This window comes from Chiloscyllium plagiosum, unplaced genomic scaffold (assembly GCF_037043375.1).
Source record: "Chiloscyllium plagiosum isolate Xiang-an unplaced genomic scaffold, Cpla_swu_hap1 HiC_scaffold_8, whole genome shotgun sequence".
NCBI lineage: Eukaryota > Metazoa > Chordata > Chondrichthyes > Orectolobiformes > Hemiscylliidae > Chiloscyllium > Chiloscyllium plagiosum.
The window spans coordinates 9,472,471-9,487,864 of NW_028270146.1; the positions used below are offsets into that span (position 1 = coordinate 9,472,471).

Consider the following 15,394-nt stretch of genomic DNA (forward strand, 5'->3'; position numbering starts at 1 on the left):
GGAGTCGAGATGAATATTAGATATTTTTGAAGGAGAGATGGTCGTGTTTTAAATGTTAATATAAAAGCAAAAAGCAACTGAGACTGGGATGACAAGAATATATTTTCTGTATGCTTCCAGCATCTTCTGTTGTTAATTGAGATTTCTGGCAACTTACATTATTTTATTTTCTGTTTCTCAATGAGGGTGAATCTGATTTCCAAGGGTGAGGCATACAGAGGACCCCTTTAAGAAACAGAAACTAGTTTATGTCCTGGTTTATAGGCCCTTTGTTGCTAAGGGAGTGTTGCCCTGGTAACTAAATACAAGACTCATGACAGCTTGAGCAGATGAAAACAGCACCACATGATTGCTGCCTGCCATGGTCTCTCTCAGTCTGCTCAGAATGGGAAGGGTTATTTAGAGATTCGTGCTGGAGGAACAAAGCTGTCCCTAAAGCTTGGTCCAGGAACCTTGGCAGACAGCTCAGTGCAGAAAGCAGCTGCATTCGGAAACCCATCCCGGCTGGGAGCTGTCCATAAGGGGAGGGAGTCACTTGCTACTGAGTGGGCGAGTGTGTGTGTGAGAGAGAGAGAGAGACAGAGAGACAGAGAGAGAGACAAAGGGATGCTGTCAGAGAGCCGTTGGTGCTGAAACAGAGAGACTGCCAGGGAAACGCGATTGATCAGAGCCTGCGACTGTCAACTTTCGGATAGTGGAGCACTCCAGTAACCCACCATGGATCTCTCGTTCATGGCTGCACAGGTAAAGCCTTTAACAAACAAAATGAAATTACCTCCTAAAGATAAGATTCGAGCGTGATTATCTTTGCCCCTACCTTTAACGTTTTTTTTTATTGGAAGTGTCAAGCAACCAACAGAAAAACAATGGTTTCCTGGCGAGGAAGCAAGGGGATAGATTTTGAAATCCAGGCCATTTGTTGAATGATTGTAATTCACTGCAAAAAACAAAGGGTTTCTTTCACTGCTCTCCCTGTGAATATTAAAGACAGTTTCTGTCGGCTGGCGGTAATGATTGATACTGTTGTATATTAAAACCCTAGTGCCTTGCCTCACTCTTCAAGCTAAATGAAGTAGGGCATGGTCCTCAACCAGAGCTTTGTTGAGTTTTTCAGTTTGCTATTTCAGACCTTTCTGTTACCTCCTCCCCACCCCCACCCACCGGCTCCCTTATATTTCTCACAAAATGATTTCTTTCTGCAGCCTCTGGTTATGAACCTTACACCTTAAATTTCCTCTCCCTCTTTCTCCTCCACTGACCAGTGTCTTCAGATATTCGTCTGAGGGGTTGGACTCATTGGCACTGCCCCCCCACCCCACCCCACCGCACCCCATCCAGTCGCTTCCTATCTCCCTCTTGTTGATGTCCAGGGTGTGAGAAAGGGAGGGTGAGGCAGGGGGTTTGTGGGCCGACTGTATTTGGGGAGAGAAGACCCGGGGAAAGGTACAATCCCAACACTCCGTACTTGGCAAAGGGGACTCTGTGAAAGGGGCCAATGGGGCTTAAGGACACAGTGAAACCCACTGGGCAGTGCATTGACTGGGATGGCGAGTCGGAAAAGAGGGATGGTCCCTAGATGTGGGGCTGGGAAAGACAGACAGTCCCTGGATATGGGGCTGAGAAAGGCAGACTCCCAGGGTGTGGGACTGGGAAAGATGGACACTCCCTGGATGTGGGTCTAGGAAAGACAAATATTCCCAGGATGTGGGTCTGAGAAAGAGAGGCATTCCTGGGATGTGAGGCCAGGAAAGATGGATGATCCCAGAATTGATTTTCTCCCTATGTTATTTTCCAGTCTTGTGGGTGGTGATGGTCATGATAGTGATGGTGGCGATAAGGGATTGATAATATTGTGATGTCATGTAGTCATCTCGGTGATTGTGGTGCTGGTGGTGAAGGTGATAGTGTTGGCAGTGACCGTGCTGGTGGTGCTGATGGTGATGGTGATGTCAGTGGAGTTGTTCATGGAGGTGATGGTGATAATGGTGGTCTTGGTAGTAATGGTGGCACTGGTGGTAATGGCGATGGAAGTGATGACTGTTTTGATGGTAGTGTTAGCAATGGCTTTGCCATGTGAAGATAGGCAGTCCCACATATCGGTAATGGTTCTGGAAAGGGTGATAGCCACTTCAGTTTCCCCTCCCCCTCTGAAGCCTTATCGATACCAACATACTGGGGTTATAGGTTTGAGAAGGCTGCAGGAGGGAAGCAGTGGGTTCTGTATGAAGTCCCATCCCTTTCGTCCTCTACATCCTTCAAATAATGTCACGTGTGGGATCAATAAGTGCCTGGGGTGAGGGAGGGGCTGGTCACATCCGTAAAGTGCATGGGTCCGAAGAGTTTGAAGTGCAATAGGGAGGGGTCTGTCTGAAGACTGTGCACTTGGCTTATTGAGCTGCTTTGGTGTCTCTGCCTTGTGCTCATTCTCTCAATCAATCACACTGATATTTTTCATTATTTGTTCTCAACAAATGTGATAAAGTGAATATGATTGTTTTGTAATTTGTTGCTTCATCAATCATAAAAACGCTCGCGAGCAAATCAGGCCATGATTATAGCAATCTGCTGACCTCTCACCTTTCTGGTTGAGGGAACAGGCTTGTTGCTATGGAGACTGGGAATGGAGGTCAGGTTGGAAGGGTCAACTGTGTCCCCACATGACCTGCAACCTCCCCATCCCCCACCATGCCGACACGATGCCATTGGTCAGTCCTCGTGGTTCCCCGCCCTACAGCCTGTCCATTATTTACCAGAATGAATCTGAACTTTCCCAATCCACATCCCTGGAACTAACGGCACAAAGAACACCAAGGAGGTCACTGTTTTTGTTTTAAGGATTTCTTTCTCCATTGCACAGTATTGAAATGTCAACTGCAAGAGAAACTGAGCCCTCGTTGGGTGTGGGTACCCTCACTGGGAGGGACGAGTCCCATCTCGTGCCTGAAATGATGGTGTGGAGGGAGGGGAGTATGGCAGGGAAGTAGGAGGGTGAGGATGAGGTGAGGGGGTTAGGGGAGGGGCTGGGCAGACAGGTTATGGTAGAGGGGAAAGGGGGGGGGGTTGAGTGGGGTTAAGGAGAGGAAAGGGGAAGAGCAGTGGGATTAGGGAGAGGGGAAGGCAAGGGGAGTGGGTTTAGGGAGAGGGGATGGCGAGGGGAGAGGGGAAGGCGAAGGGAGTGGGGTTAGGGGAGAGGGGAAGGGGAGGGCAGTGGGGTTAGGGGAGAGGGAAAGGGGAAGGGGAAGGGGAGTGGGGTTAGGGGAGAGGGGAAGGCGATGGGAGTGGGGTTAGGGAAGAGGGGAAGGGGAGGGGAGTGGGGTTACGGAAGAGGGGGAGGGGAGTGGGGTTAGGGAGATGGGAAGGGAAGTGGAGTGGGGTTAGGGGAGAGGAGAAAGGGAGGGGAGTGGGGTTAGGGGAGAGGGGAAGGGGAGGGGAGTGGGGTTAGGGGAGAGGGAAAGGGGAAGGGGAGTGGGGTTAGGGAAGAGGGGAAGGCGAGGGGAGTGGGGTTAGGGAAGAGGGGAAGGGGAGGGGAGTGGGGTTACGGAAGAGGGGGAGGGGAGTGGGGTTAGGGAGATGGGAAGGGGAGTGGAGTGGGGTTAGGGGGGAGGGGAAGGGGAGGGGAGTAGGGTTAGTGGGGTGGGGAAGGGGAAGGGAGTGGGGTTAGGGAGATGGGGAGGGGAGTGGGGTTAGGGAGATGGGAAGGGGAGGGGAGTGGGGTTAGGGGAGGGGAGAAAGGGAAGGGAGTGGGGTTAGGGAGATGGGAAGGGGAAGGAGTGGGGTTAGGGGAGGGGAGAAAGGGAGGGGAGTGGGGTTAGGGGAGAGGGGAAGGGGAGGGGAGTCGGGTTAGGGGGGAGGGGAAGATGAGGGGAGTGGGGTTAGGGGAGAGGGATGGGAGAGGGGAGTGGGATTGGGGAGAGGGGAGGGTGTGGGGTTAGGGAGGGCGAAGGGGAGGGAGTGGGTTTTGGTGAAAAGGGAAAGGGACAGGGCACTGGGGTTAGGGAGAAAGAAAAGGGGAGTGGAGTAAGGGAGAGGGGGGAGGTAGGAAGGGGAGTGGGGTTAGGGAGGGTGGAGGGGGGGAAAGGGGTTGGGTTAGGGAGAGGGGAGGGGGAAGGGGAGTGTGCTTAGGGAGAGGGAAGGGAAGTGGGGTTAGGGAGAGGGAAGGGGAATGGGGTTAGGGAGTGAGGAGGGGGAAGGGGAGTGGGGTTAGTGAGGGGGAGGGAGTAGGGGAATGGGACTGAGAAGAGTGGAGGGTGTGGGGAGTGGTATTGGGGGAGAGGGGACAGGGCAGGGGAACAGAGTTGTTATCATTGAACAGAATTCCCATCACTCCCCAGAATTCCTTGATCAATTCGGGAAATCCTTGAAATTCCAAGTGATAGTTGTCAGGAAGCTTCCTCAACCATGAGACGTTGGCATCAACTGGCACAGCCAGAGTTTGTTGTTTGTCCCTAATTGCCCTCAAGAGGGGTGGTGGAGCTAATTGAGTCCCTTGCTTGGCCACTTCAAAGTTAATTAAAGATCAGTAACATGGCTGTGTTTATAAATCCATCCACAGGCCAGGCTGACTAAGGTCAAGAGGGTTTCTCCTTGTGGGGCCATTGGTGAATCAGAATGGGTTTTTACCACATTCCTACACATCATCATTACTGTTACCGGATTGTTCCAGAACTATTTAAGAAAGGTCTGTGGTAGAATTTGAATTTGAATCTCCATGGTATACAGTAAGTATGCCTGGATATTCAGTAAGGATCCCTGGATATTCAGTAAGGATCCTGGATATTCAGTAAGGATCCTGGATATTCAGTAAGTATCCCTGGATATTCAGTAAGGATCCCTGGATATTCAGTAAGTATCCCTGGATATTCAGTAAGGATCCTGGATATTCAGTAAGGATCCTGGGTATTCAGTAAGGGTCCCTGGATATTCAGTAAGGATCCTGGGTATTCAGTAAGGATCCTGGATATTCAGTAAGGATCCCTGGATATTCAGTAAGGGTCCTGGATATTCTGTAAGGATCCCTGGATATTCAGTAGGGATCCTGGATATTCAGTAAGGATCCTGGGTATTCAGTAAGGGTCCCTGGATATTCAGTAAGGATCCTGGGTATTCAGTAAGGATCCTGGATATTCAGTAAGGATCCCTGGATATTCAGTAAGGGTCCTGGATATTCAGTAAGGGTCCTAGATATTCAGTAAGGGTCCTGGATATTCTGTAAGGATCCCTGGATATTCAGTAGGGATCCTGGATATTCAGTAAGGATCCTGGGTATTCAGTAAGGGTCCCTGGGTATTCAGTAAGGATCCTGGATATTCAGTAAGGATCCCTGGATATTCAGTAAGGGTCCTGGATATTCAGTAAGGGTCCTAGATATTCAGTAAGGGTCCTGGATATTCTGTAAGGATCCTGGATATTCAGTAAGGGTCCTGGATATTCATTAAGGGTCCTGGATATTCAGTAAGGGTCCTGGATATTCAGTAAGGATCCCTGGATATTCAGTAAGGGTCCCTGGATATTCAGTAAGGATCCTGGATATTCAGTAAGGGTCCTGGATATTCAGTAAGGGTCCCTGGGTATTCAGTAAGGATCCCTGGGTATTCAGTAAGGATCCTGGATATTCAGTAAGGGACCTGGATATTCAGTAAGGATCCTGGGTATTCAGTATGGGTCCCTGGATATTCAGTAAGGATCCCTGGATATTCAGTAAGGGTCCCTGGATATTCAGTAAGGATCCTGGATATTCAGTAAGGATCCCTGGATATTCAGTAAGGGTCCCTGGATATTCAGTAAGGATCCTGGATATTCAGTAAGGGTCCTGGATATTCAGTAAGGGTCCCTGGGTATTCAGTAAGGATCCCTGGGTATTCAGTAAGGGTCCTGGATATTCAGTAAGGATCCTGGATATTCAGTAAGGGACCTGGATATTCAGTAAGGATCCTGGGTATTCAGTAAGGGTCCTGGATATTCAGTAGGGATCCTGGATATTCAGTAAGGATCCCTGGGTATTCAGTAAGGGTCCCTGGATATTCAGTAAGGGTCCTGGATATTCAGTAAGGGTCCCTGGGTATTCAGTAAGGGTCCTGGATATTCAGTAAGGGTCCTGGATATAAGTAAGGATCCTGGATATTCAGGAAGGATCCTGGATATTCAGGAAGGGTCATAGATATTCAGTAAGGGTCCTGGATATTCTGTAAGGATCCTGGATATTCAGTAAGGATCCTGGATATTCAGTAACGGTCCCTGGATATTCAATAAGGATCCCTGGGTATTCAGTAAGGGTCCTGGATATTCAGTAAGGATCCCTGGATATTCAGTAAGTATCCCTGGATATTCAGTAAGGATCCTGGATATTCAGTAAGGATCCCTGGATATTCAGTAAGTATCCCTGGGTATTCAGTAAGGATCCTGGATATTCAGTAAGGATCCCTGGATATTCAGTAAGTATCCTGAATATTCAGTAAGGATCCTGGATATTCAGTAAGGATCCCTGGATATTCAGTAAGGGTCCTGGGTATTCAGTAAGGGTCCTGGATATTCAGTAAGGATTCAGGATATTCAGTAAGGATCCTGGATATTCAGTAAGGGTTCCTGGATATTCAGTAAGTATCCTGGATATTCAGTAAGGATCCTGGATATTCAGTAAGGATTCCTGGATATTCAGTAAGGGTCCCTGGATATTCAGTAAGGATCCTGGATATTCAGCAAGGGTCCCTGGATATTCAGTAAGTATCCCTGGATATTCAGTAAGGGTCCTGGGTATTCAGTAAGGATCCTGGGTATTCAGTAAGGGTCCTGGATAATCAGTAAGGGTCCTGGGTATTCAGTAAGGTTCCCTAGATATTCAGTAAGGATCCTGGATATTCAGTAAGTATCCCTGGATATCTAGTAAGGGTCCTGGATATTCAGTAAGGATTCAGGATATTCAGTAAGGGTCCTGGATATTCAGTAAGGGTCCTGGATATTCAGTAAGGATCCCTGGATATTCAGTAAGGGTCCTGGATATTCAGTAAGGGTCCCTGGATTTTCAGTAAGGGTCCCTGGATTTTCAGTAAGGGTCCCTGGGTATTCAGTAAGGATCCCTGGGTATTCAGTAAGGTTCCCTAGATATTCAGTAAGGATCCTGGATATTCAGTAAGAATCCCTGGATATTCAGTAAGGGTCCTGGATATTCAGTAAGAATCCCTGGATATTCAGTAAGGGTCCTGGATATTCAGTAAGGATCCCTGGTTATTCAGTAAGGGTCCTGGTTATTCAGTAAGGATCCCTGGATATTCAGTAAGGATCCCTGGGTATTTAGTAAGGATCCCTGGATATTCAGTGAGGATCCTGGATATTCAGTAATGGTCCTGGGTATTCAGTAAGGGTCCCTGGATATTCAGTAAGGATCCCTGGATATTCAGTAAGGATCCTGGATATTCAGTAAGGGTCCTGGATATTCAGTAAGGCTCCCTGGGTATTCAGTAAGGATCCTGGATATTCAGTAAGGGTCCCTGGGTATTTAGTAAGGATCCCTGGATATTCAGTGAGGATCCTGGATATTCAGTAATGGTCCTGGGTATTCAGTAATGATTCAGGATATTCAGTAAGGGTCCTGGATATTCAGTAAGGGTCCTGGATATTCAGTAAGGATCCCTGGATATTTAGTAAGGGTCCTGGATATTCAGTAAGGATTCAGGATATTCAGTAAGGGTCCTGGATATTCAGTAAGGATCCTGGATATTCAGTAAGGATCCCTGGATATTTAGTAAGGGTCCTGGATATTCAGTAATGATTCAGGATATTCAGTAAGGGTCCTGGATATTCAGTAAGGGTCCTGGATATTCAGTAAGGATTCAGGATATTCAGTAAGGATCCCTGGATATTCAGTAAGGGTCCCTGGATATTCAGTAAGGGTCCCTGGGTATCAGTAAGGGTCCCTGGATATTCAGTAAGGATCCTGGATATTCAGTAAGGGTCTCTGGATATTCTGTAAGGATCCCTGGATATTCAGGAAGGATCCTGGATATTCAGTAAGGGTTCATGGATATTCAGCAAGGATCCTGGGTATTCAGTAAGGATCCTGGATATTCAGTAAGGATCCAGGGTATTTAGTAAGGATCCAGGGTATTCAGTAAGGATCCTGGATATTCAGTAAGTATCCCTGGATATTCAGTAAGGGTCCTGGATATTCAGTAAGGATTCAGGATATTCAGTAAGGATCCCTGGATATTCAGTAAGGAACCCTGGATATTCAGTAAGGATCGTGCATATTCAGTAAGGGTCCCTGGATATTCAGTAAGGGTCCCTGGATATTCAGTAAGGGTCCCTGGATATTCAGTAAGGATCCTGGATATTCAGTAAGGGTCCTGGATATTCAGTAAGGGTCCCTGGGTATTCAGTAAGGTTCCCTAGATATTCAGTAAGGATCCTGGATATTCAGTAAGGGTCCCTGGATATTCAGTAAGGGTCCTGGATATTCAGTAAGGGTCCCTGGGTATTCAGTAAGGGTCCTGGATATTCAGTAAGGGTCCTGGATATTCAATAAGGGTCCTGGATATTCAGTAAGGATCCTGGATATTCAGTATGGGTCCCTGGGTATTCAGTAAGGTTCCCTGTGTATTTAGTAAGGATCCGTGGGTATTCAGTAAGGGTCCCTGGGTATTTAGTAAGGATCCATGGGTATTCAGCAAGGATCGCTGGGTATTCAGTAAGGGTCCTGGATATTCAATAAGGGTCCTGGATATTCAGTAAGGGTCCCTGGATATTCAGTAAGGGTCCTGGATATTCAGTAAGGGTCCCTGGATTTTCAGTAAGGGTCCCTGGGTATTCAGTAAGGGTCCTGGATATTCAGTAAGGGTCCTGGATATTCAATAAGGGTCCTGGATATTCAGTAAGGATCCTGGATATTCAGTAAGGATCCTGGATATTCAATAAGGGTCCTGGATATTCAGTAAGGGTCCTGGATATTCAATAAGGGTCCTGGATATTCAGTAAGGATCCTGGATATTCAGTAAGGATCCCTGGATATTCAGTAAGGGTCCTGGGTATTCAGTAAGGGTCTCTGGCTATTCAGTAAGGATCCTGGATATTCTGTAAGGGTCCTGGGTATTCAGTAAGGGTCTCTGGGTATTCAGTAAGGATCCTGGATATTCAGTAAGGATCCTGGATATTCAGTAAGGGTCTCTGGATATTCTGTAAGGATCCCTGGATATTCAGGAAGGATCCTGGATATTCAGTAAGGGTTCATGGATATTCAGCAAGGATCCTGGGTATTCAGTAAGGATCCAGGGTATTCAGTAAGGATCCAGGGTATTCAGTAAGGATCCTGGATATTCAGTAAGTATCCCTGGATATTCAGTAAGGGTCCTGGATATTCAGTAAGGATTCAGGATATTCAGTAAGGATCCCTGGATATTCAGTAAGGGTCCCTGGATATTCAGTAAGTATCCCTGGATATTCAGTAAGGGTCCTGGGTATTCAGTAAGGATCCTGGGTATTCAGTAAGGGTCCTGGATAATCAGTAAGGGTCCTGGGTATTCAGTAAGGTTCCCTAGATATTCAGTAAGGATCCTGGATATTCAGTAAGTATCCCTGGATATCTAGTAAGGGTCCTGGATATTCAGTAAGGATTCAGGATATTCAGTAAGGGTCCTGGATATTCAGTAAGGGTCCTGGATATTCAGTAAGGATCCCTGGATATTCAGTAAGGGTCCCTGGATATTCAGTAAGGGTCCCTGGATTTTCAGTAAGGGTCCCTGGGTATTCAGTAAGGATCCCTGGGTATTCAGTAAGGTTCCCTAGATATTCAGTAAGGATCCTGGATATTCAGTAAGGATCCTGGATATTCAGTAAGAATCCCTGGATATTCAGTAAGGGTCCTGGATATTCAGTAAGAATCCCTGGATATTCAGTAAGGGTCCTGGATATTCAGTAAGGATCCCTGGTTATTCAGTAAGGGTCCTGGTTATTCAGTAAGGATCCCTGGATATTCAGTAAGGATCCCTGGGTATTTAGTAAGGATCCCTGGATATTCAGTGAGGATCCTGGATATTCAGTAATGGTCCTGGGTATTCAGTAAGGGTCCCTGGATATTCAGTAAGGGTCCCTGGATATTCAGTAAGGATCCTGGATATTCAGTAAGGATCCTGGATATTCAGTAAGGCTCCCTGGGTATTCAGTAAGGATCCTGGATATTCAGTAAGGGTCCCTGGGTATTTAGTAAGGATCCCTGGATATTCAGTAAGGGTCCTGGTTATTCAGTAAGGATCCCTGGATATTCAGTAAGGATCCCTGGGTATTTAGTAAGGATCCCTGGATATTCAGTGAGGATCCTGGATATTCAGTAATGGTCCTGGGTATTCAGTAATGGTCCTGGGTATTCAGTAAGGGTCCCTGGATATTCAGTAAGGATCCCTGGATATTCAGTAAGGATCCTGGATATTCAGTAAGGGTCCTGGATATTCAGTAAGGCTCCCTGGGTATTCAGTAAGGATCCTGGATATTCAGTAAGGGTCCCTGGGTATTTAGTAAGGATCCCTGGATATTCAGTGAGGATCCTGGATATTCAGTAATGGTCCTGGGTATTCAGTAATGATTCAGGATATTCAGTAAGGGTCCTGGATATTCAGTAAGGGTCCTGGATATTCAGTAAGGATCCCTGGATATTTAGTAAGGGTCCTGGATATTCAGTAAGGATTCAGGATATTCAGTAAGGGTCCTGGATATTCAGTAAGGATCCTGGATATTCAGTAAGGATCCCTGGATATTTAGTAAGGGTCCTGGATATTCAGTAATGATTCAGGATATTCAGTAAGGGTCCTGGATATTCAGTAAGGGTCCTGGATATTCAGTAAGGATTCAGGATATTCAGTAAGGATCCCTGGATATTCAGTAAGGGTCCCTGGATATTCAGTAAGGGTCCCTGGGTATCAGTAAGGGTCCCTGGATATTCAGTAAGGATCCCTGGATATTCAGTAAGGGTCCTGGATATTCAGTAAGGAACCCTGGATATTCAGTAAGGATCGTGCATATTCAGTAAGGGTCCCTGGATATTCAGTAAGGGTCCCTGGATATTCAGTAAGGATCCTGGATATTCAGTAAGGGTCCTGGATATTCAGTAAGGGTCCCTGGGTATTCAGTAAGGTTCCCTAGATATTCAGTAAGGTTCCTGGATATTCAGTAAGGGTCCCTGGATATTCAGTAAGGGTCCTGGATATTCAGTAAGGGTCCCTGAGTATTCAGTAAGGGTCCTGGATATTCAGTAAGGGTCCTGGATATTCAATAAGGGTCCTGGATATTCAGTAAGGATCCTGGATATTCAGTATGGGTCCCTGGGTATTCAGTAAGGTTCCCTGTGTATTTAGTAAGGATCCGTGGGTATTCAGTAAGGGTCCCTGGGTATTTAGTAAGGATCCATGGGTATTCAGCAAGGATCGCTGGGTATTCAGTAAGGGTCCTGGATATTCAATAAGGGTCCTGGATATTCAGTAAGGGTCCCTGGATATTCAGTAAGGGTCCTGGATATTCAGTAAGGGTCCCTGGATTTTCAGTAAGGGTCCCTGGGTATTCAGTAAGGGTCCTGGATATTCAGTAAGGGTCCTGGATATTCAATAAGGGTCCTGGATATTCAGTAAGGATCCTGGATATTCAGTAAGGATCCTGGATATTCAATAAGGGTCCTGGATATTCAGTAAGGGTCCTGGATATTCAGTAAGGGTCCTGGATATTCAATAAGGGGCCTGGATATTCAGTAAGGATCCTGGATATTCAGTAAGGATCCCTGGATATTCAGTAAGGGTCCTGGGTATTCAGTAAGGGTCTCTGGCTATTCAGTAAGGATCCTGGGTATTCAGTAAGGGTCCTGGGTATTCAGTAAGGGTCTCTGGGTATTCAGTAAGGATCCTGGATATTCAGTAAGGATCCTGGATATTCAGTAAGGGTCTCTGGATATTCTGTAAGGATCCCTGGATATTCAGGAAGGATCCTGGATATTCAGTAAGGGTTCATGGATATTCAGCAAGGATCCTGGGTATTCAGTAAGGATCCTGGATATTCAGTAAGGATCCAGGGTATTTAGTAAGGATCCAGGGTATTCAGTAAGGATCCTGGATATTCAGTAAGTATCCCTGGATATCTAGTAAGGGTCCTGGATATTCAGTAAGGATTCAGGATATTCAGTAAGGGTCCTGGATATTCAGTAAGGATTCAGGATATTCAGTAAGGATCCCTGGATATTCAGTAAGGGTCCCTGGATATTCAGTAAGTATCCCTGGATATTCAGTAAGGGTCCTGGGTATTCAGTAAGGATCCTGGGTATTCAGTAAGGGTCCTGGATAATCAGTAAGGGTCCTGGGTATTCAGTAAGGTTCCCTAGATATTCAGTAAGGATCCTGGATATTCAGTAAGTATCCCTGGATATCTAGTAAGGGTCCTGGATATTCAGTAAGGATTCAGGATATTCAGTAAGGGTCCTGGATATTCAGTAAGGGTCCTGGATATTCAGTAAGGATCCCTGGATATTCAGTAAGGGTCCTGGATATTCAGTAAGGGTCCCTGGATTTTCAGTAAGGGTCCCTGGGTATTCAGTAAGGATCCCTGGGTATTCAGTAAGGTTCCCTAGATATTCAGTAAGGATCCTGGATATTCAGTAAGAATCCCTGGATATTCAGTAAGGGTCCTGGATATTCAGTAAGAATCCCTGGATATTCAGTAAGGGTCCTGGATATTCAGTAAGGATCCCTGGTTATTCAGTAAGGGTCCTGGTTATTCAGTAAGGATCCCTGGATATTCAGTAAGGATCCCTGGGTATTTAGTAAGGATCCCTGGATATTCAGTGAGGATCCTGGATATTCAGTAATGGTCCTGGGTATTCAGTAAGGGTCCCTGGATATTCAGTAAGGATCCCTGGATATTCAGTAAGGATCCTGGATATTCAGTAAGGGTCCTGGATATTCAGTAAGGCTCCCTGGGTATTCAGTAAGGATCCTGGATATTCAGTAAGGGTCCCTGGGTATTTAGTAAGGATCCCTGGATATTCAGTGAGGATCCTGGATATTCAGTAATGGTCCTGGGTATTCAGTAATGATTCAGGATATTCAGTAAGGGTCCTGGATATTCAGTAAGGGTCCTGGATATTCAGTAAGGATCCCTGGATATTTAGTAAGGGTCCTGGATATTCAGTAAGGATTCAGGATATTCAGTAAGGGTCCTGGATATTCAGTAAGGATCCTGGATATTCAGTAAGGATCCCTGGATATTTAGTAAGGGTCCTGGATATTCAGTAATGATTCAGGATATTCAGTAAGGGTCCTGGATATTCAGCAAGGGTCCTGGATATTCAGTAAGGATTCAGGATATTCAGTAAGGATCCCTGGATATTCAGTAAGGGTCCCTAGATATTCAGTAAGGGTCCCTGGGTATCAGTAAGGGTCCCTGGATATTCAGTAAGGATCCCTGGATATTCAGTAAGGATCCTGGATATTCAGTAAGGAACCCTGGATATTCAGTAAGGATCGTGCATATTCAGTAAGGGTCCCTGGATATTCAGTAAGGGTCCCTGGATATTCAGTAAGGATCCTGGATATTCAGTAAGGGTCCTGGATATTCAGTAATGGTCCCTGGGTATTCAGTAAGGTTCCCTAGATATTCAGTAAGGATCCTGGATATTCAGTAAGGGTCCCTGGATATTCAGTAAGGGTCCTGGATATTCAGTAAGGGTCCCTGGGTATTCAGTAAGGGTCCTGGATATTCAGTAAGGGTCCTGGATATTCAATAAGGGTCCTGGATATTCAATAAGGGTCCTGGATATTCAGTAAGGATCCTGGATATTCAGTATGGGTCCCTGGGTATTCAGTAAGGTTCCCTGTGTATTTAGTAAGGATCCGTGGGTATTCAGTAAGGGTCCCTGGGTATTTAGTAAGGATCCATGGGTATTCAGCAAGGATCGCTGGGTATTCAGTAAGGGTCCTGGATATTCAATAAGGGTCCTGGATATTCAGTAAGGGTCCCTGGATATTCAGTAAGGGTCCTGGATATTCAGTAAGGGTCCCTGGATTTTCAGTAAGGGTCCCTGGATTTTCAGTAAGGGTCCCTGGGTATTCAGTAAGGGTCCTGGATATTCAGTAAGGGTCCTGGATATTCAGTAAGGGTCCTGGATATTCAGTAAGGATCCTGGATATTCAATAAGGGTCCTGGATATTCAGTAAGGATCCTGGATATTCAGTAAGGGTCCTGGATATTCAGTAAGGGTTCATGGATATTCAGCAAGGATCCTGGGTATTCAGTAAGGATCCAGGGTATTCAGTAAGGATCCAGGGTATTCAGTAAGGATCCTGGATATTCAGTAAGTATCCCTGGATATTCAGTAAGGGTCCTGGATATTCAGTAAGGATTCAGGATATTCAGTAAGGATCCCTGGATATTCAGTAAGGGTCCCTGGATATTCAGTAAGTATCCCTGGATATTCAGTAAGGGTCCTGGGTATTCAGTAAGGATCCTGGGTATTCAGTAAGGGTCCTGGATAATCAGTAAGGGTCCTGGGTATTCAGTAAGGTTCCCTAGATATTCAGTAAGGATCCTGGATATTCAGTAAGTATCCCTGGATATCTAGTAAGGGTCCTGGATATTCAGTAAGGATTCAGGATATTCAGTAAGGGTCCTGGATATTCAGTAAGGGTCCTGGATATTCAGTAAGGATCCCTGGATATTCAGTAAGGGTCCTGGATATTCAGTAAGGGTCCCTGGATTTTCAGTAAGGGTCCCTGGGTATTCAGTAAGGATCCCTGGGTATTCAGTAAGGTTCCCTAGATATTCAGTAAGGATCCTGGATATTCAGTAAGGATCCTGGATATTCAGTAAGAATCCCTGGATATTCAGTAAGGGTCCTGGATATTCAGTAAGAATCCCTGGATATTCAGTAAGGGTCCTGGATATTCAGTAAGGATCCCTGGTTATTCAGTAAGGGTCCTGGTTATTCAGTAAGGATCCCTGGATATTCAGTAAGGATCCCTGGGTATTTAGTAAGGATCCCTGGATATTCAGTGAGGATCCTGGATATTCAGTAATGGTCCTGGGTATTCAGTAAGGGTCCCTGGATATTCAGTAAGGGTCCCTGGATATTCAGTAAGGATCCTGGATATTCAGTAAGGATCCTGGATATTCAGTAAGGCTCCCTGGGTATTCAGTAAGGATCCTGGATATTCAGTAAGGGTCCCTGGGTATTTAGTAAGGATCCCTGGATATTCAGTAAGGGTCCTGGTTATTCAGTAAGGATCCCTGGATATTCAGTAAGGATCCCTGGGTATTTAGTAAGGATCCCTGGATATTCAGTGAGGATCCTGGATATTCAGTAATGGTCCTGGGTATTCAGTAATGGTCCTGGGTATTCAGTAAGGGTCCCTGGATATTCAGTAAGGATCCCTGG

The 15,394-nt window shown here is 46.0% G+C and overlaps 1 protein-coding gene across 1 annotated transcript in view; it reads left to right on the top strand.

The window, feature by feature from the left end:
* The first annotated feature begins 361 nt into the window (after window positions 1–361).
* The window catches only part of c17h14orf132 (chromosome 17 C14orf132 homolog), a 103,498-nt gene continuing 88,465 nt past the window's right edge, over window positions 362–15,394 (top strand). Inside the window, exon 1 of the mRNA XM_043696914.2 lies at window positions 362–744. Coding sequence (XP_043552849.1) covers window positions 718–744 — 27 coding nt within the window. The 5' untranslated portion in view covers window positions 362–717. The remainder of the gene's footprint in view (window positions 745–15,394) is intronic.